The sequence below is a fragment of the Cyprinodon tularosa genome, unplaced genomic scaffold, assembly GCF_016077235.1.
Source record: "Cyprinodon tularosa strain WSP-4 unplaced genomic scaffold, ASM1607723v1 ctg1752, whole genome shotgun sequence".
Lineage (NCBI taxonomy): Eukaryota > Metazoa > Chordata > Actinopteri > Cyprinodontiformes > Cyprinodontidae > Cyprinodon > Cyprinodon tularosa.
The window spans coordinates 5,422-26,176 of NW_024038576.1; the positions used below are offsets into that span (position 1 = coordinate 5,422).

The following is a 20,755-nucleotide window of genomic DNA, read 5'->3' on the forward strand; positions in this document are numbered from 1 at the left end:
GCACATGAAAACTGCATGAAAACCTTTTAAGAACACATATAATGAGAACAGATTAAATGGCACCAACCAGACATCCAGACTGTAAAGGTTCTGCCTCCATATTCCAGAGATGCAGAACCAGACCCAGATTATAATAAAGTCAGATAATGAACTTTAATAATCCTTTATTGGCTCAAACCTGCAGAACAGACTGAATGTTCAGATGTTCACTGCAGAGCAGATAAAAACATTTTGACTTTATTTAGAACAAAGAATGAAGAATAAACTTTAACTTTATTTTAGGTTGTTTAATTTACATCTGAGGTCAAGAAAAGAAAAACTGATTTAATCAAACAGAAAAACAGGAAATATTCTCCATTAAACCATCAACCAATCAGCTGCAACCAATCAGCTTCAGCCAATCAGCTTCAGCCAATCAGCTTCAACCAATCAGCTGCAGCCAATCAGCTGCAGCCAATCAGCTGCACTCGTTCCCTTTGATCAGGAAGAAGGTTCCCAAGGCAACGCCGATGAGTCCGATGGTCAGACCGACTCCACTGAACACAGCAGGTCCAACACTGGGCTGAGGACTGTCCATCTCCACATCTGGAGACAGAGACAGAGACATGAACATCTGGAGGTGGACGTCCATCACCTACATGTCTGGTAATGGATGAAGGTTCCTCACCCCACATCGTAGTGACTGGTTTCTGTAGGGCAGGATGCTCCACTGAGCAGCTGTAGACGTCTCCCAGCTGAGGGATGAAGTCCAGTCTGGAGATCTGGGTGAAGGTGCTGTCCTTACTGGGATAGGGAACGTTGATGCTGGTTCCATCAGTCACCTTCTGGCCGTTCTTGGTCCAGGAGACGTTGACAGGAGCAGGATAGAAACCAGAGACATGACAGATCAGGATGTTCTTCTCTCCCAGCTCTATGTCATCTCTGGGATAGACCACTGGATTGGATGGAGGATCTGAGGAGGGAAACAGAGCTGAGCTAAGACCTGGTGGAAGATTCATCTACCAGAACAGAACCTGATGAAGGACCAGGTGGATCACGTGTTCACAGCACTGGATGAAGATAATACAGATATTAAACTTTATCAATCTGCAGGTTTACTAGTGGTTCCTAGAATTTCTAAAAGTAGAATGGGAGGCAGATCTTTTAGTTCTCAGGCTCCTCTCCTGTGGAACCAACTACCAGTTTTAGTCCGTGAGGCAGACACCCTGTCTACTTTTAAGGCTAGGCTTAAAACTTTCCTTTTTGATAAAGCTTCTAGTTAGAGTGGCTCAGGTTATCCTGATCTATCTCTATAGTTCTGCTGCTATAGGCTTAGACTGCTGGAGGACATAGGGACCCCTTTTTCATCATTCTGCTTCATTCTATCTCTATTCTCCCACTCTGCAGAATCTGTTAGTTCAATCTCTAACGTTCTGCTCTCTCTGCTTTTTCTCATAGTAGCTTCATCTGGTCTGTTCCTGTTTGGCTGTGACTCCATCCTGGAGAGAAATATCAGCTGTGCTGCTGCCATCAACACCTTTGTTTCTAGATGTTGGAGCTTGGCCTGTTTTCCAGTGTAGTCCTGTTTCTCTGACTGTGACTAACTGGATGTGCTCTCTTCATCCTCTGACATGGGAGCTGGCTCGGAGCTTGTCTGAAGTCGCTACAAGCATGCTTAGTGTGAGGGATTGCTGAAGAGTCAATGAGTTGATGCAATCAGCTGGTTTTCCTTAATTTTGTTTCATCTTAACATGGTCGCTGCAGTAGGCTGCAGTCTTGCTCATAAAATAGCTGTTAGGCTTCTCCTCTCTCCTCATCAACATTTCATAACCAAACTGTTACCAGTCAGACCATTTGCCACATTTTTCCCCTGAGTAACAGAAGTTAGAGAGCCAGACTGGAGGTGAAAGCCTTCTAAGGAAGCATTTCCCTTAGTGTGATCCACATGGGACTAGGGCTGGGTATTGTTCAAAAATTTTCGGTTCCGGTACCAATACTGATACCTTCACTTCGATACCGGTTCCTGAACGATACTTTTTTCGATAACAAGCCCGTTGAATGGGATCCTACTGACCTGGTATGTGGGGGTCTGAGCGGCTCCCACAGAAATATTGGAAGGCAGGATGAACTGACTACACTGATTAAGTTTTCAGGTGGTTTTTCCCACTTAAAAACATAATAAAACTACTTTATTCTCACTGATCACAGCAAATATATCTGCCAGGCAGAGAAAGGATACAGTAGCTCCGCCCAACGTGCGTCAGAGCCACTTATCGACCGCGCAGCCAGAGCAGCAGAGCTGCTTCAGCCGCGCGTCAGAAGCTGGTACAAGCAGCAAAAATGAAGCAGCAGACGTGATTTTGCTGCTCCTGCTGCGTCCAGTTTGAAAGCAGCATGATTCACTGCGCTCTGGCTTTGCTCCGCCCACGGGCTGCTGAGAGGAGGATGGCTGCGCCGGCTGCGGTCCGCTCTTCTGCAGTCAAACACCGAGCAACTTTCTGCTCTTAAATTGTTTCCGTGCTTGATGTATTGCATTGCGCCCTATTGGCATCAGTCTTAATAAAGTGAAGCCGCACTTTTGACCTGGGGGGCATTTTAAAGGGGTTCCACGACGCTGCAACCAGTTCACCACAGATACACGTGAACCCTGGCTGTAGGCGGGACCACCTGTGGACTTCTCCTGGATGACACAATCAGTGTTACAGCCAATCACCGAAACTTGGTACCGAAAGACGAGGCATGTTTGATACTCTGTAGAACCAAAGCATTTCGGTCGGTACCATAAAAGTACCGAAGTTCGGTACCCAGCCCTAACCATAAATTTACTCACATTTAGCTTAGTTAGCTGAGTTTTTACACAGAAATGAGTTTAAAGTCCTAAGTTAAATAAACTTTCAATGACCCAGAATTCCATGGTCTATACAGGATTTTAATAATTATAAATTTAAATGCTATCAATAAGTACCAATTACTCTCATATATATATATATATAAAAAAAAAACTGTCTTCTCCCCCCTGGTGGGGTGGTATGTGTCATCCTCAAGCTCGGGTCCTCTACCAGAGGCCTGGGAGTTTGAGGGTTCTGCGCAGTATCTTAGCTGTTCCTAGGACTGCGCTCTTCTGGACAGAGACCTCTGATGTTTTACCTGGAATCTGCTGTAGCCACTCTCCCAGTTTGGGGGTCACAGCCCCCAGTGCTCCAATTACCACTGGCACCACTGCTGCTCTTACTTTCCACATCTTTTCTAGCTCCTCCTTCAGTCCTTGGTATTTCTCAAGCTTCTCGTGTTCTTTCTTCTTGATGTTGCTGTCGCTTGGGATTGCCACATCTATCACTACTGCCTTCTTCTGCTGTTTGTCGATCAACACGATGTCTGGTTGGTTAGCCATCACCTGTTTGTCGGTCTGGATCTTGAAGTCCCATAGGATCTTAGCTCGGTCATTCTCAACTACCTTAGGAGGTGTCTTCCATTTTGACCTTGGGACTTCCAGCCCATACTCATGGCAGATGTTCCTGTACACTATGACAGCTACCTGGTTGTGGCGTTCCATGTATGCACTTCCTGCCTGCATTTTACACCCCGCTGTTATGTGCTGTATTGTTTCAGAGGCATCTTTGCACAGTCTGCATCGGGGGTCCTGCCTGGTGTGGTAGACCCTGGCCTCTATTGATCTTGTACTGAGTGCCTGTTCTTGTGCTGCCATGATTAGTGCCTCTGTGCTGTCCTTCAGTCCAGCCTTTTCCAGCCACTGGTAGGATTTTTTGATATCAGCCACTTCTTCTATTTGTCTGTGGTATACGCCATGCAGCGGCTTGTCCCTCCATGATGGTTCTCCTTCCTCTTTCTTGTCCTCACTTTCGGTTTTCTCCTGCCTGAGGTACTCACCAAGCCATTTGTCTTTGGGGGCCATCTTTCTGATGTACTCCTGGATCTTAGTTGTTTCATCCTGGACAGTGGTCTTGACACTCACTAGCCCTCGGCCTCCCTCGCTACGCTTGGTGTACAGTCTCAGAGTGCTGGATTTGGGGTGGAACCCTCCATGCATTGTGAGGAGCTTTCTCGTCTTGATGTCAGTAGCCTCTATCTCCTCCTTTGGCCAGTTTATTATACCAGCGGGGTATCTGATGACTGGTAGGGCATATGTGTTGATGGCTTGGATCTTGTTTTTCCCATTCAGCTGACTTTTCAGGACCTGCCTTACTCTTTGTAGGTATTTAGCTGTGGCAGTCTTTCTTGCCATCTCCTCGTGGTTTCCGTTAGCCTGTGGCACCCCAAGGTATTTGTAGCTGTCCTGAACATCTGTTATGTGGCCTTCTGGTAGTTCAACCCCCTCGGTTCTGATCATCTTCCCTCTCTTTGAGACCATGCAACCGCACTTGTCCAGTCCGAGTGACATCCCAATGTCGTTGCTGTAGATCCTGGTAGTGTGGATCAGTGAGTCGATGTCTCGCTCACTCCTGGCATACAGCTTGATGTCATCCATGTCTGCAGAATCTGTTAGTTCAATCTCTAACCTTCTGCTCTCTCTGCTTTTCCTCAGAGTAGCTTTGCCTCGTCTGTTCCTGTTTGGCTGTGACGTCATCCTGGAAAGAAACATCAGCTGTGCTGCTTCTATCAACACCCTTGTTTATAGATGTTGGAGATCGGCCTGTTTTCCAGTGTGGTCCTGTTTCTCTGACCGTGACTGAGTGGATGTGCTCTCTTCGTCCTCTGGCATGGGAGCTGCCTTGGAGCTCGTCTGCCTGGCTGTGTGTTTCCTGGACGGGGCCGCCTTTTACAGCTGCTTTTTGTATCTCTGCTTCTGTCTCCTTGAACCCCAGTCGGCCTCGGCAGACGGCCGCTCACACTGAGCCTGGTTCTGCTGGAGGTTTCTTCCTGTTAAAAGGGAGTTTTTCCTCTCCACTGTCGCTACAAGCATGCTTAGTGTGGGGGATTGTATTTGAGTCAATGAGTCAATGCAATCAACTGGTTTTCCTTAGATAGAAAACTTTGTATCAATTTGACTGTATGATCTGGTTGAACTGTAAAGTGCCTTGAGATGACATGTGTTGTGAATTTGGCGCTATATAAATAAACTGAATTGAAAAATTGAAATTGAAAAATTGAATGTAGAGGAGGTGACTGATGATTGTTCCGCTTCGGAATTGGTATCCGTAGCCAGTCTTTGTAATGATCTGGCTGAGGGGGTTAAGGCCTATGCAGAACAGCAGCGGGGATAGTGCATCGCCTTGGTATATGCCGCACTTGATGGTGACTTGTGCTATTGGCTTTGCATTGGCTTCCAGACTTGTTTTCCACAGCTTCATTGAGTTCTTGATGAAGGCTATTAGAGTCCTGTTGATCTTGTACATTTCCAGGCATTCCAGTATCCATGTATGTGGCATTGAGTCATAGGCTTTCTTATAGTCAATCCAGGCAGTGCACAGATTTGTCTGCCTGGTCTTACAGTCTCGGGTGACTGCTCTATCCACTAGTAGCTGGTGCTTGGCTCCTCTGGTGTTGCTTCCTATTCCCTTCTGGGCAGGGTGCATGTATTGAGCCATGTGCCTATTCATCTTAGCCGCTATGATGCCTGACAGGAGCTTCCATGTTGTGCATAGGCAAGTTATTGGCCAGTAGTTGGATGGGATTGTTCCCTTCTGTGGATCCTTCATGATCAGGATTGTCCGTCCTTGGGTTAGCCATTCTGGGTGGGTCCCATCCATCAGCAGTTGGTTCATTTGTGCTGCGAGGCGTGCATGAAGTGCGGTTAGTTTTTTCAGCCAGTAGGTGTGGATCATGTCAGGGCCTGGTGCTGTCCAGCTCTTCATACCTGCCGCTCTTTCTTGGACATCTGCCGTTGTAATGGTTACTGGTTCTTGTTCTGGGAGATTGCTGTGATCTGTTCTTAGATCTTCCAGCCACTGAGCATTGGTGTTGTGGGATGCCTCCTTCTCCCATATGTTTCTCCAGTACTGTTCAGTCTCAGCCCTGGGTGGATCTGATCTTGAATTAGCCTGCCACTGTGAGTACACTTTGGATGGGTTGGTGGAGAACACCTGGTTTATTCTCCTGGCTTCTGCTTCTCCCTTGTATCTCTTTAGGCGGGTGGCCAGGGCGGCGAGTCTTTGTTTGGCAGTTTCCAGAGCCTCAGGAATCGACAGCTTGTTGTACTTAGGTAACCTCTTCCCTACACCTTTCTGCAGTTCTGAGAGCTGACTAACCTCTCTTCGTGTTGCCTTGATCTTGGCTTCCAGCCTTCTTCTCCATGGGGGCTCTGCTTTGTGGCCTGTGGTGTTTATCTTATAGCCAAGCATCTCTAGGATCACTGTAGCTGTGGCGTAGGTCAGCTCATTGGTTTCAGTGATGTCCTTAGTAGGGATAGTATGTAGTGCTGCATTAACATCTTCTAGAAGGCTTTCAGAGGGTACTCTGTCACTTAGCCTTGGCAGTCTTGGTCGTCATACTAGGGGATCCAGTTTCGTTATGATCTGCTGTCGCAGGTCAGCTGCCCTTACGTTTAGTGGGCCTGTTGTAGTTGGGGCTGGGGACCCAATCTCTGTGTGTTGGGATGATGATATTTCCCTACTGACCTGTTGTCCTGACTCCCCCTTGCCGCAGCATGTCAGTTGTACCTCGTCAATTTCTAGCTGTGAAAGCAGCTGCCGTTTGCGGATGTTGGAACACTGTGTTAGTAGTTGTTTCTTTGTCAATGATGACAATGGTTGTTGGAGTTGCCATAATTCCCATAGTCTCTGCATGTAACCTCTCTCACTGGGCATGCGAGTATAGTAGCATTTCATCAACTTAAGCTACTGCATAGCTCGGTAGGTAACACCGACGACTCCGGCACAGGTGACCGGGGTTCGATTCCCGGCATGGACATCATCCAGGTGGACCCTTAGGCAAGTTCTTTTGTGCTTAGTGGCCTACCTCAGACATGAGTGATACCGCAAATATATATATATATATTTATAATCTCTGTACTTCAGCAAATGAGTTTATTTTGGAAGTGAAAAGATTCAAGCATGTCTTTATGTTGGGAGCTTCCTCCAGCAGAGTCCGCCGTGGATCCTCCTGAGCTGAGCTGCCTGCACACCTGTGACTGATCATCTCTTCAGGAGGACCACAGTATTTAAGCTGTCTTCAGACCTTGCCTCGACGCCGCAGTGTTTAATCAGTTTGGTTAGCACCTAAGCCTAGAACCTCCTGAGAACTTTGCTATCTCTGAGTCCAGTTTGGATTCTAACCTTTTGTCTCTGCTTCCAGGTTACCTGTTTTTCTCCTGTGAAGCTCTGGAAGAGCTTAACCTGCCGAGCCTGCCCTCTGATCCAAACCTGAAGACTCTCTTCTGGATTTCCAAGCAGCTCTGGATTTAGAGCTGGGAACTCAAACCAAGGTCATCACCAGTACGGCAATTGCCATACTGCTCCACTTGTTTCATGTATATAAATTAGAGATGCACGATATATATCGGTCACCTAAACTATCGGGCCGATTTGGGCTTATTTTCTATCGGCCCGATAGCCATATTTTCCCGATAAAAATAGCCGATAATTTAATAAAAACGCGGAAACTGCGTTCAAGAGTAACGACTTTTATTTTGAAGACACAAGCCATGACGCGCAGTGGCACGTCACATCCAATGCATGCAGCCAGTGAGTGGGGAAGTAGACAAACATGCCTTCACCAGTATGGTCGTTCTTCACAGTGGCAGAAAATGACAATGCTTTCGCTATATGCAACGCCTGTTCATTGCGGATTCCGAGAGGAGGAAAAAGGTCGTCAAGCTTTAACACAAGTAATCTTATATCTCACCTGAAAAGTCGGCACCACGGCGAAGAGGTATTAAAAGAGTATGAGGCAGCGGCTGCAGCCGCTAGCACAAGCAGTGAAACCAATGCGGTAACTAAAGGAAGAAAATCCGATGTTACCATTCTGCAGTCTTTTGAAAAAAGTAGACCCTTTGCGAGAGACAGTGAAAAGACCAAAGCCATTAACGGCAAAGTAATGGAGTTCATTGCACTCGGCGACCAGCCTTTCTCCGTGGTCGAAGAGCCATCTTTTCGTAGCCTGTTGGCACACTTGGAGCCACGCTACACTCTTCCAAGCCGCCGCTTTTTCTCAGACGTGTCCCTCCCTGCACTTTATGATGTTGTTGCCACACACATCCACAGCCTAATCGACCAGAATGGACTACACATAAGTTTCACAACAGACATATGGACGTCCGATGTTAGCCCTGTTAGCATGCTAAGTCTAACAGCACAGTGGCTAGACGAGGACTTTAATTTGCAACAAGCCATGCTGCATGCTCAGGAGTGCCCCGGATCACATACTGCCGCAATGATATGTCAGGCGTTTAACACCATGCTTGCACACTGGAATATAACGAAAGACCAAGTGCATGTCGTGCTGAGGGACAACGCACGCAACATGATCAAGGCCATGGAGGAGTGTGGGCTTGCCAGTTTGGGCTGTGTAGCACACACGCTACAGTTAGCTGTGAACGAGGCTGTACTGAGCCAAAGAAGCATCGCAGACTGTGTCGCGATAAGCAGGAAGATAGTCGGACACTTTAAACACTCCAACGTCGCCACCTCCCGCCTACGAAACTTACAGAAACAACTTGGCATGAAAGAGGCAAGGCTTCAACAAGACGTGGCTACTCGTTGGAATTCAACCTTCTACATGCTGACCAGCTTGTTGCAGCAGAAACGAGCCCTGGCAGCATATGCCGTCGATTTCGACTTGCCTGCATTTCTGAGCCCAAATCAGTGGGCTTTAATCGAAAACATGCTAACAATTCTTGACCCGTGTGAGCAGCTGACAAAAAACATGAGCTCAGCTACAGCCACCGCAGCTGATGTGATCCCCTCCATTGAGGCCCTGAAACGTCTGTTAAACAAGACTGTTGCGACAGATCATGGAATCAAAACTTCAAAGAGTATGCTACTGCAAGCTGTTGAGCAGCGTTTCAGTCACATCTCGACAGAGTCCGTGTGCTTTCTGGCCACAGTGTTGGACCCCAGATATAAAGACTGCTTTTTTGACCAAGCAACAAAGAAGGAAGCAATGGAAGTCTTAACAGCCAAAATGAGATCACAGACAGAAAATGAGCCAGAGCCACATGAGAAGAGAACCAGGACAGATGACAACAACAACAATACTTCCCTGCAGAAAATGTATGAAGAAATCCTTCACGAAAATGCCACAAACGAGCTGAACCACAGCCAAGCTGATCAGCAGGTAATTGATTTGTTGTTTATATAAAGCTTTGGGCTATCTGATAAAAAAAAATGTTATATTATGTTAAATATGCTATGTATAACATTAAATATAATTTTGTTTTTGTTCTTTGTTATTCTTCTATTACCTTAGATTCAAGCCTATCTCTCAGAGCCCACAATTCCTCGATCCGAGAGCCCCTTGGACTACTGGAGAAGCAACAAAATCCGGTTCCCACAACTTGCCCTCCTCGCACGGAAGTATCTGTCCTCTCCTTGTACAAGTGTGGACAGTGAACGTTTATTTTCTGCTGCTGCAAATGTTATTGATGAAAAACGAAACCGACTTGGATGTGAGAAAGCAGAGATGCTTCTCTTTGTTAAGAAAAATCTCCCACTGGTGCCCTCCCCCAGAATATAGAAAATATAATGCAGATAATTTGACAGTGACAAGTTTGGGGGGAGGTTAGGATAGGAAATGTTGAGAAGAGAAAAATCTTTGAAGTTGAAGTTTTGAAGAATTTAAGCATTTTATTTTTGAAACAGATTTAAATATTTACGTCCCTAAGGGATGTACGTTTTGTTAAAATTAAGAGGCACATTTTATGCTTATTGTTGTTAGAACTTTTGCTATACGTTTTATGATGGCATATGACCACATGTAATGACATGAAACAGTGACAAGATTGGGGAGTGGTTAGCAAAGGACATGTTAAGAGGAAATCATTTAACTTTTAAGTTGAAGTTGTAAGCATTTTTTTTATCTAAATGACTGAGTTTTTTTTTAATGCAGTCAAGCATTAATGGTTTTCAGAATGCACTTTACTTTATTACATACCTCCATAAGAGATGCACTTTTTTTGTTAAATTATGATGCATGTTTAATGCATATCTGTGTCTTGCTACATGTTTTATAGCAGATTACCTTATTTTTTTGGTGAAATGAAAAGAAATAAACATTTGCAGTGTCACAAAGTTGTTGTTTTTTGTTATAGATAGGTCAAATCAGCTAATTCATCAGTTATCTATACTGCACAAAGTAGATTATATCAATATATTATGTTAATGTTGTGTTAATAAGAAAATTAAATAAAATTTTAACATATCGGTATCGGTATCTGTATCGGCCCTGAGAAGCAGGAAATTATCGGTTATCGGTATCGGTTGAAATTTTTAATATCGTGCATCACTAATATAAATTGCTTTATTATAATTATGCAGGGAGTTTTACAGATTATATGGACACTGCAATGTACGTAGAGCAGAGAAACAGAAGAAGAAAAAGGAAAAAGAGAAAAAAAAGAGAAAAGATGAAAGAAAGAAGAAAGGAGACAATGACAAAACATTTTCATTCTGCTTCATCACCTGTAACGAGATGAAAAAAGAACAGCACAACCGAAAGACACGGTACGAGACATACAATAAAGCAACACCTTGAAACTATCGCTAAAGTAATATTATTAAGTCTGACATGTACTCTGTGTTACCTGAAGATATGAATGTGGGGTTTCTGTTTGGAAGTGAATCTCTGAGTACCTGAAGCCTAGCACCTGTAGTTGTTTGTGAGGGTGAACTTGTGCATGTAAAGTTTTAACCATAGAAAAAATGCTCAATAGTGGCTGTGGAGAGCCAAAGAGGTGCCCCCCCCAGAGCACTGAGTCCAGCGCCAGGAGACCCAGAGCCCCAGGCGCCCAAAGGGACCCCAGAAGGCCCAGCGAAGGCACCAAGGCGGGGCCAGCCCCGGAAATCAGACCCCACCAAGGGAGGAGGAGAGACAACCCCGAGGAAGCCCCCATGCCACCGCCATGCCGGCCCCGACACGCGGCCGGAGCAGCTCCGCCACCCCCGCCCCCCGATGCGCGCCGGCCCCAGCCACCCCAACCCCCAGCCCGCCCCGCAGCCACACCCACCACGATCAGCGAGAACAAAGCAGCTCCACCATGCCTCCAAGCGGGAAAACCCACCCAAAGACCCAGTCAGCGCAGCCAGCCCATCCACACCAGCCCCCCAACACCACTCCCGCCAGAGCCGACCGGACCCCCACACACCAGCGGCGCGCCGCCAGCAGGACCCCCACCCAACAGGCCCGCCCCCCCCCCCCCTGAGAAAACAGACATGCTAATCCCCCCCAAAAAAACAACAACAAAAAACACGCCAAGCAGAAAAAAGCCCCCACAATGCGACAGTGGACACCAGACACTGACCCGCCCACAACCGCTCCCCCCCACCGAGAAAAAATACATAAATAAATAAGTAAATTAATTAATTAATTAATAAATTAATAAATTAATAATTAAAATTAAAATAAATAAAAATTCCCCTATGCAACAAAAGAAATGCAAGCGGAAAAACCGGAGCCCAAAACAAGACCAAAGACCTGCACCTCATCGTGCCGTGCAGCTCCCCTGTCCCCCGAACCGATACCACAGAACCGGCATAGGAAAAAGCACCGCCCAGGAACCGGCATCGTAGCGAAGGCACCGGCACCGACACCGAAAATCCCCGAACAACAGCCAGCCCCACCCCGAAACAGATCCAGTCCCGGGCCCCAGGGATCCGAGGCCCCAGGGGCGCCCAACCCCCAGACAGGAGCCCCAGCAAAGCCCCGGCCGGCCGGGCCAGCGGAGAGGCCGCCAGGAATGAGCCAGCAGCCCCCTGGGCATTCACCCCCAGACCCCGAGCTCCACCAGTGCACCAGTGGATTCCCCTGCTGCTCTTAGTGAAGAGCTGGAAACTCTGATCAAGGTCTGCCTTTCAAAGTCAGAAGCTAGACGCTGCAGCTGCTCTTGGACTCTGCTGAACAAACAGTCTCTGGACCCAATGGTTCCCTCTCTCTCAAAGAGAAGCCCGGACTCAGTCCAGGTATACTCTTGAATTATCAAAGACTCATAACTCATCAGCCTGCTTCCTAATCAAACTATCATCTCTGCAGACTTCAGTGAACCAGTCCGGACCAGTTCCTGATCCAGTACATTATCTTGTGTTTTGTGAAACCTTCAATAAACTCTGTTAAACTTTTACCCAGCCTCCGTTGTGTTCTGCATGTGGGCTAAGAACCTAAAACCAATCATGACAGAATCTTAATGCCAATTAAGGCCTTAATTTAAAAAATAATAATTTAATGACTTTTAATTATTTTTAATAACCCGCAGAAACCCCGAATTCAAATACATTTTTTTAGCATGGGCAGAAAACTGTAAATGTTAGCATGAACACTGTTAGCACATCCCACCTAGCATATTACTGCCATCACACTTCAGCGCTCAGAGTGGATCCTAAAAACTGAAACCAGGCATCAGGTGTTCTCAAACAGTGGCATCGAGGATCTGCTCTAAAACATCTTCAGAGCCTCTGACAGCAGAAGGGTCTATCTGCATGATGAGGCTCTGGTTCTTCACCATCTCTGCTGCTGTTACATCCAGAGGAACCTGCTTTCTATTTCCTCCAAATCATTTAGCCTCATTTTCTCTTCTACATTTTTTCTATTTATTCTAAAAATTCAGTTCCTGGTTTATAATGTGTGAGATAAATAAATGATAGTATCTCTGGTCCATCTGTGGGTCAGCGGTTGCTGCTGGATCTGAGTCTGAGCTGACATCTCTCTGAGTATAGATCCAGAGTCCCTCTGTTCAGAGTTCAAAAGGTCCAATCTCTGGTGTTTCTACCTTCTGCCTCCAGAACATGGAAGAATCTACAAAGAGACTGGAAATGAAAGGAACTGGTTCCAATGGGCCAGATGAAGCTCCCAGTCTGAGGTTTGGAAGTGAAATCCAAATGTTTTTAAACATTCCTATGATATTGTTATAAAATCATAGGGCTGGGCGATAATTCAATAACGATATATATCGATCGATAGACGTGTGGCGCAATAGAAAAAAAGAGCGTCGATAAAAGTTCGATAAAAAAGAAACGCAGTTTTCCTTCCTTCTCATTGTAGCCTAGCATGTAGGTTTATGCTAGTCACTGCTTCCTCCCAACCAATCACAATCGCGGACCCAGGCACGCCGTCACAAAGCGCCGCCCTCTCAAACCACAACACAGAGCACATGAAGATGTGAGGCAAGGAGAGGCGGAGGAAACTGTTTCAAAGAAAGGTTTTTGTAGTTCGGCAGTCTGGCAGTATTTCGGTCATGGCAAGTCGGACCAAAAAAAAACCACAGTCATCTGGAAAATGTGTCGGGAACCAGTGAAACCAGTCTGATAACACAACCAACTTTTTTTTTTTAATCATCTCAGCCGCTCACAGCCGCAGGAGTACGAGCTGTGTAGGCCCCGACGCGGCTCTCCTCTGAGGAATCTTCGGGAAAATATATATATATTTTTAGTTCTGGGCAGTTTCCCACGTAGTTCTAACAATTGAGATAAAAATGCTAAGGGGCCAGAAACTTCAAAGTAATAACTCAGGTTAAAGCAGGAAACGGGGGCGGCGGTGGGGGGGCATTTATTTATTTGTTATATTTATTTTGGTCACTTTTCTGGTCACTTTAGTTTATTCTTTGTCAGTATTTAATAACATAACTCAGGTCTCTTAAGTTATTTTTCTTTAAAACAATTCTGTTATGGTTAAAAAAGTTGGTTAAATAAAGATTTAATTGGAAGTCTGTGTTTGTGTTCTTTATTAAAATTAAATCATTTAGCAATATCATAAAAAGTCCAGGCAGAGCTGCACATAAAATATGGTTTCAAATCTTTTCAATAATTATCGATATCGATCAATATGCATTTTTTTTTATCGATAAGCTTTTTTTCTATATCGCCCAGCCCTATAAAATCATCTGTAATGAACTGCTGTCTGAGCCAGAAGTCCATTTAAAGAGATGAGTAACCTTAATGGGAGTTTACTGGTTGAATAAATATAAACAATAAAGGAAAAAGTTTAACAGCCACTCAGAGAGCAGAGCCCTGATTGGTGGGTGGATCTGATGTCATGTTTATGTTTTTAATTATTTGTTGTTGATTAAACACTGAATAAATATAATATAAATAAATACAATCTAATGTTGTTTGGAACAAACTATTTGATATATCAGTTTATGTCAATCAGATGTAAAATCTTTATTCTTCTCTAATCTAAATTTTAAGACTTTAATTATTGATTATTACATAGTTTATAGATTCATAATCTCATATCAGTGTGAATCTGTATTTTTTGTAATTTTTCAGCTTTTTAGAGAAAATACTGTTTTCTCACAGAATGGATGATTGAATGAATTAAACTGATTATAATTTATTTACCTGCTAATTAAAGAACAATTATCTGATCAGAAAGAAATTAGATCAGTTTAATAATGAAAAGTTTTTACCTTTTTCCAGAGGAATGTCCTTCATAGCTTTACGCCTGAGTTTCAGGTTGTTTCTGCAGATCTGTTGACTACCCACAGCTAGTTCATAAGTTCCTTCCTGGTATTTGAAAGGATCAATGAAAGGAGGCAGAGGATATTCTCCTTCTCCCTTCTTAAAGTCAGCGAACCACAGCTCTTCTCCCTCCAGAGTGTACATGAACTCTCCATCAGAGTCTGAACAGCCACTGATACGAAGGTCCTCATGGAGAACTGGAAGAGAAGAACTGGTGAGGAACCACTGAGGTCCACTGGGTCACACTGAACCAGAACCAGAACCAGTAGAACTCACCATCAGCAGAGACCCAGAGGACGGAGCAGAGGAAGAGGAGCAGCTTCATCATCATCATCATCCTCTCTCTGTTAAACTCTGAGATCAACTGAGAGGAAAGTTCAGCTGCTGCTGGAAGCAGAAGCAGCCAGCAGCCAATCAGAGACTGTGACGTCACCGGTATCCAGGCAGACAGCCGCTGAAACTGGACTGAAGCTGCTAGAGATCAGGAGATGATCGGGTTTGAAGATCAACCATCGGATCTGATTGATTGGATAGATTCTATTAACTGGATTAAAGTATATAAAACTAATTTGATTTAATGAAATTATAAAATTAAAGGTTAATTCCATCGTTTGAACATGTTTAAAAGCCTCATTTTTAAGTGAAATTTGATTTTCTAAGTTTAGGACATATTTCTGTTTTTTATAAATAACATTTGTTTTCAGCTTCCATATTCAATTCAATTCAGTTTATTTATATAGCGCCAAATTCACAACACATGTCATCTCAAGGCACTTTACAGTTCACCAGATCATCCAGTCAAATTGATACAAAGTTTTCTATCTAAGGAAAACCAGTTGATTGCATCGACTCATTGACTCAAATACAATCCCCCACACTAAGCATGCTTGTAGCGACAGTGGAGAGGAAAAACTCCCTTTGAACAGGAAGAAACCTCCAGCAGAACCAGGCTCAGTGTGAGCGGCCATCTGCCGAGGCCCACTGGGGTTCAAGGAGACAGAAGCAGACATAGAAAAAGAAGCATAGATACAAAAGGCAACTGTCAACCAGCTCCACAGGCGGCCCCGTCCAGGAAACACACAGCCAGGCAGACGAGCTCCAAGGCAGCTCCCATGCCAGAGGACGAAGAGAGCACATCCACTCAGTCACGGTCAGAGAAACAGGACCACACTGGAAAACAGGCCGATCTCCAACATCTATAAACAAGGGTGTTGATAGAAGCAGCACAGCTGATGTTTCTTTCCAGGATGACGTCACAGCCAAACAGGAACAGACGAGGCAAAGCTACTCTGAGGAAAAGCAGAGAGAGCAGAACGTTAGAGATTGAACTAACAGATTCTGCAGAGTGGGAGAATAGAGATAGAATGAAGCAGAATGATGAAAAAGGGGTCCCTATGTCCTCCAGCAGTCTAAGCCTATAGCAGCAGAACTATAGAGATAGATCAGGATAACCTGAGCCACTCTAACTAGAAGCTTTATCAAAAAGGAAAGTTTTAAGCCTAGCCTTAAAAGTAGACAGGGTGTCTGCCTCACGGACTAAAACTGGTAGTTGGTTCCACAGGAGAGGAGCCTGAGAACTAAAAGATCTGCCTCCCATTCTACTTTTAGAAATTCTAGGAACCACTAGTAAACCTGCAGATTAAGAGCGAAGTGCTCTGTTAGGAACATAAGGAACAATCAGATCTCTGATATCAGATGGAGCTTGGCCATTTAAGGCTTTATATGTGAGAAGGAGGATTTTAAATTCTATTCTGGATTTAACAGGAAGCCAATGAAGAGAAGCCAGGATAGGAGAGATATGATCTCTCTTTTTCATTTTCATCAGAACTCTGGCTGCAGCATTTTGGATCAGCTGAAGGCTTTTAACTACAGTTTGTGGACTTCCTGATAGTAAAGAATTACAATAGTCCAGCCTTGAAGTAACAAATGCATGGACTAGTTTCTCAGCATCACCCCTGGACAGGAGATTGCTCATTTCTGCAATGTTCCTCAGATAAAAGAAGGAAATTCTAGAAACCTCTTTGATCTGGGATTTAAATGACAGGTCCTGATCAAAAATAACACCAAGATTTTTTACTTTATTATCTGAAATCAGTTTAATCCCATCCAATTGAAGTGACTGACTAATCAGCTTCTTTTTCAGAGACTCTGGTCCAAAGACTATAACTTCTGTTTTGTCTGCATTCAGAAGCAGAAAGTTAAGAGTCATCCAGGTTTTTATGTCTTCCGACATGCCTGTAATCTATGTAATGGGTTAGCTTCATCTGGATTATAGACAGATATAGCTGGGTATCATCAGCATAACAGTGGAAATTAATCCCATGCTGTCTAATAACTCTACCAATTGGGAGCATGTATAAAGTAAAGAGAATTGGTCCTAGCACTGATCCCTGTGGTACTCCACAGGTAACCTTTGAGCGTGTTGAAGATCTATCATTAACATGAACAAACTGAAATCGATCAGATAGATCAGATTTAAACCAGTCTAGAGCTGTTCCTTTAATTCCAACAAAATATTCAAGTCTTTCTAAAAGAATATTATGGTCAACTGGATCAAATGCAGCACTGAGATCCAACAGGACGAGCACAGATACAAGTCCATTATCTGAGGCCATGAGAATATCATTAGTGACTTTCACCAGAGCTGTTTCAGTGCTATGATGAGCTCTAAAGCCAGACTGAAACTCTTCAAAAAGTTCATTATGGTGGAAGTGATCGCAAACTTGTTTGGCAACTACTTTCTCAAGAATTTTGGATAAGAAAGGAAGATTGGATATAGGTCTATAATTGACCAAGTCATCTGGGTCAAGAGACGGTTTCTTAAGCAGAGGTTTAATTACAGCAACCTTAAAAGCTTTAGGTACATATCCCTGTAACAGAGATAGATTAATCACATCTAGAATGGAGGAGGAGATTAAAGGGAATACCTCCTTAAATAACCTGGTTGGAACTGGATCTAACATCCAAGTTGAAGGCTTAGATGAAGACAATAATTTTGCTAATTCAGAGAGTTCAACTGGATCAAAGCAGTCTAAACCCGGTTCAGATTCCATGACTACCTCAGGTACAATCGCGGATAGAGGAGTGCTTATGATCTTATTTTTAATAAGATCAATCTTATTTATAAAGAATCCCATAAAATCATTGCTGCTAAGAGCAGGTGGAATGGACGGTTCAACAGAGCTATGGCTCTGGGTGAGTTTGGCAACTGTATTAAAAAGAAATCTAGGATTATTCTTATTCTCCTCTATTAATGAGGAGAAGTATGCTGCTCTTGCTTTACAAAGCGTCCTCTTATACAGCAGTAAACCATTTTTCCAGACTTGGAAGGACTCCCGCAGGCCTGTGGAGCGATATTTTCTCTCCAGTTTCCTAGCATTTTGCTTCAAAGTACGCAGCTCTGCATTAAACCAAGGAGCAAGCTTTCTATTTTTAACGGTTTTCATTTTCATAGGAGCTGCGTTGTCTAAGGCAATACGCAGAGAACTAGCAACCCCATCAACAAAATCATCAACCTGTGAAGGGGAATAAGCTAAGCTTTTGCACTCTGCAGCACTGCTCAGCGACACAGAGGAGAGAGAAAGTGAAGCAGATTCTTTAAAATTTATAACTGCTCTATCTGATAAAGATCTACTAAAATTGAACCTTCTTTTGGGGGAGGAGAACTCTGTTAAAGTAATCCTGAAGGTTATTAGAAAGTGGTCAGAGAGGACAGGGTTGTGAGGAAATACTGTTATTTCTTCACATTCTATGCCGTATGTCAGCACAAGATCCAAAGTATGAAGATGAGAATGTGTGGGACTATTCACATTTTGAACAAAGCCAATAGTGTCTAAGATAGCATTAAAGGCTGCTCTTAAGCTATCGCCTTCAATGTCAGCATGGATGTTAAAATCTCCCACTATGATGACCCTGTCAGTATTTAATACCAAATCAGAAAGGAACTCTGAAAACTCATCTAAAAATTCAGAGTAAGGACCTGGTGGACGATACAAAGTTACAAAAAGAAGAGGTTTTCTTGCCTTGAAATTTGGATCAGGGAAATTAAGGGTTAAATGTTCAAAGAGTTGTAGGTATTAACTGTTTTGGGAGTAATCAGTAAGTCAGACTGGAAGATTGTTGCTACTCCTCCTCCTCGCCCAGAACTTCTGTGGATGTGAAAATTTAAATAGCTTGAAGGAGTTGCCTCATTTATGCTCACATAATCCTCTTGCTGCAGCCAGGTTTCTGTAAGGCAAAACAAGTCAATGTGATTATCACAAATCAAGTCATTAACTAGCAGACTTTTAGAGGAAAGCGATCTTATGTTAAACAGACCGCATTTAATTGTTTTAACTTTTTCCCCAATTGGAGTTATTTTGATTTTAATTAGATTATCATGATTTACTCCTTTGGGATTCTTTGCTAATTTATTAGATTTTGGTCGTGGGCAAGTAACTGTCTGGATGGAGTAAAGAGTGGGTAACAGTAGAGAAGCTGCAGAGATGTGTGTTAAACTACAACTCTGCTTCCTGGTCTGCACCCTGGGGGGTCAGGGTTTTGGAGGACTAATAAATGTGGCCAGATTCCTAGAAAGAAGAGCTGCACCATCCAAAGTGGGATGGATGCCGTCTCACCCAATCAGACCAGGCATATGGTTTCCAGGAAGTTCTGCTGTTTTGGAGAAATTGATAAAAGCAGCAACAGCAGAGCTATATGGTTGTTATACTGTTGCTGTTGCAATAAAGCTGTCATCATTTGTGAAAACATTCTCCTGTCCTTTATTTCATAGAGTGAGAATATAAGAAGGTAAAAACGGAAAATTTCAATCCTACAATGTTTGTTGGATTTTGGAGATAATTTCTAGTCATTTCTATCGTTAGCTGTTCTTGACCCACACAGATTTCCATTAATCTTTATAAATCTGTTCCTAATCAGGATCATATTGATAACCTGGAAACATCAGAGCAGCCTCATGCAACCTCCAGATGATTCACCTGCTGCTGCTTTCTAAATAATGATCATGATAAAACAGACATCAGAAATCATCCCCACAGATTATAATGTTTTATATTTTAGGAGTGGAGATAAAATCCTTTTAGGTTCACATCTACACCTACATGCTGAACCTAGTTAACTTCAACTACTGGTCAGAGATCAAAACCAGTTTCCTAATAACTGGTTCTGCTGGGTTTAACCAATTCAATATGGATACATTATTTACAGTCCTTTACTGCTGCCCTCTTTATTTGATAATAGTGGCATATTTTTCATTTTTGGTTTGTTTTGCTCTGAAAATAGAAGTTCTTTAATCTTATTGAACATTTCTATAAGATAGAATAAAATTAATCTCCCAGTTAAAGAAGCTGCAGAACTTTATTTTTGTTTAAATTATAAACACTAGACTTAGCAGGTCGGAGCTATAAGAAAACCTGAAAACACTATCAGTCTATAAAATTATCATCCACATAAATATGATTATAAAAATGTAGAAATTATTATTATCTAATACTGATCAAATCAGACTAAACCACATGAACTATGTTTTGTATGAAATATATAGATCTAGATTAGGTTGGAACAAAATAGCCTGAACTCCAATATGGAATAAATACTGAACAGTTAGGAATGATAATTTAATAATGTTATTAATACTTATAAATCTAAAGCTTCTCTTCTGTTTTATTCCTCTGTTTTGATTTTATGTTCTTTTCTATTCCCAGCCAGCTGGGAATTTATGTTTCTGATACTTTAAGATGTTTATTGCCCTCCCCTGTAGGGGGGGTAAAATATCTTATTTAATCAGATATTATTTCAGCTGTTATATACTGTTTATGACACACAATCCTACTAACTGTGTGTTAGAACAATAGATGAAAGAGTGATTCGAGCACTAATCATGGTCAAACAGTTATTTCTGCACATGGAATAAATTCACCACAACTTCTGTTCAAAATATAAGATTTTATTAACAAAAATCATTCAGCTCCAAGTCAAACGTTTTCCAGTTTAACACTCTCAACTAAGACTAGTAAAACTCAACTAAACTAAACTAACTACTATGTACAAAGAGGAAGGGGAAAACGCAGAAATCCCCAAGCTGTTATTCACCAAAGCTGCTTGTTCTCCTCTGGTCATCCTGTCAAAATGAAATATGGACACTGGTTCCCAATGTCCAAAAAGTATGATCATGGCATAGGCCCACTTTTTTTCACCCCCCCAATTTTTAAAAA

General features: G+C 43.2%; 2 protein-coding genes across 2 annotated transcripts; one reads left to right on the forward strand and one right to left on the reverse strand.

The window, feature by feature from the left end:
- Window positions 1-405: 405 nt before the first annotated feature.
- LOC119781336 (H-2 class II histocompatibility antigen, A-U alpha chain-like) lies at window positions 406-14,945 on the reverse strand. The gene is made up of 4 exons (XM_038281772.1): window positions 14,820-14,945; window positions 14,492-14,740; window positions 668-952; window positions 406-585 (listed from the first exon to the last, which is right to left on the reverse strand). Exons 1-4 carry the CDS (start codon window positions 14,878-14,880, stop codon window positions 458-460), a joined length of 723 nt encoding a protein of 240 aa, XP_038137700.1. The 5' UTR covers window positions 14,881-14,945; the 3' UTR covers window positions 406-457.
- Window positions 7,441-10,061, forward strand: LOC119781335 (zinc finger BED domain-containing protein 4-like). The gene is made up of 2 exons (XM_038281771.1): window positions 7,441-9,210; window positions 9,343-10,061. Exons 1-2 carry the CDS (start codon window positions 7,642-7,644, stop codon window positions 9,607-9,609), a joined length of 1,836 nt encoding a protein of 611 aa, XP_038137699.1. The 5' UTR covers window positions 7,441-7,641; the 3' UTR covers window positions 9,610-10,061.
- Window positions 14,946-20,755: the final 5,810 nt, after the last annotated feature.

What these genes read in the sequence shown, in the direction of transcription:
- LOC119781336 (XM_038281772.1), bottom strand. Translation starts at nt 14,880, where the DNA reads ATGATGATGATGATGAAGCTGCTCCTCTTCCTCTGCTCCGTCCTCTGG. An exon ending in CCTCTGGGTCTCTGCTGATG is followed by an intron (nt 14,741 to 14,819) that starts GTGAGTTCTACT and finishes CTTCTCTTCCAG; the next exon opens with TTCTCCATGAGGACCTTCGT. An exon ending in GGACATTCCTCTGGAAAAAG is followed by an intron (nt 953 to 14,491) that starts GTAAAAACTTTT and finishes TTCCCTCCTCAG; the next exon opens with ATCCTCCATCCAATCCAGTG.
- LOC119781335 (XM_038281771.1), top strand. Translation starts at nt 7,642, where the DNA reads ATGCCTTCACCAGTATGGTCGTTCTTCACAGTGGCAGAAAATGACAAT. An exon ending in ACAGCCAAGCTGATCAGCAG is followed by an intron (nt 9,211 to 9,342) that starts GTAATTGATTTG and finishes CTATTACCTTAG; the next exon opens with ATTCAAGCCTATCTCTCAGA.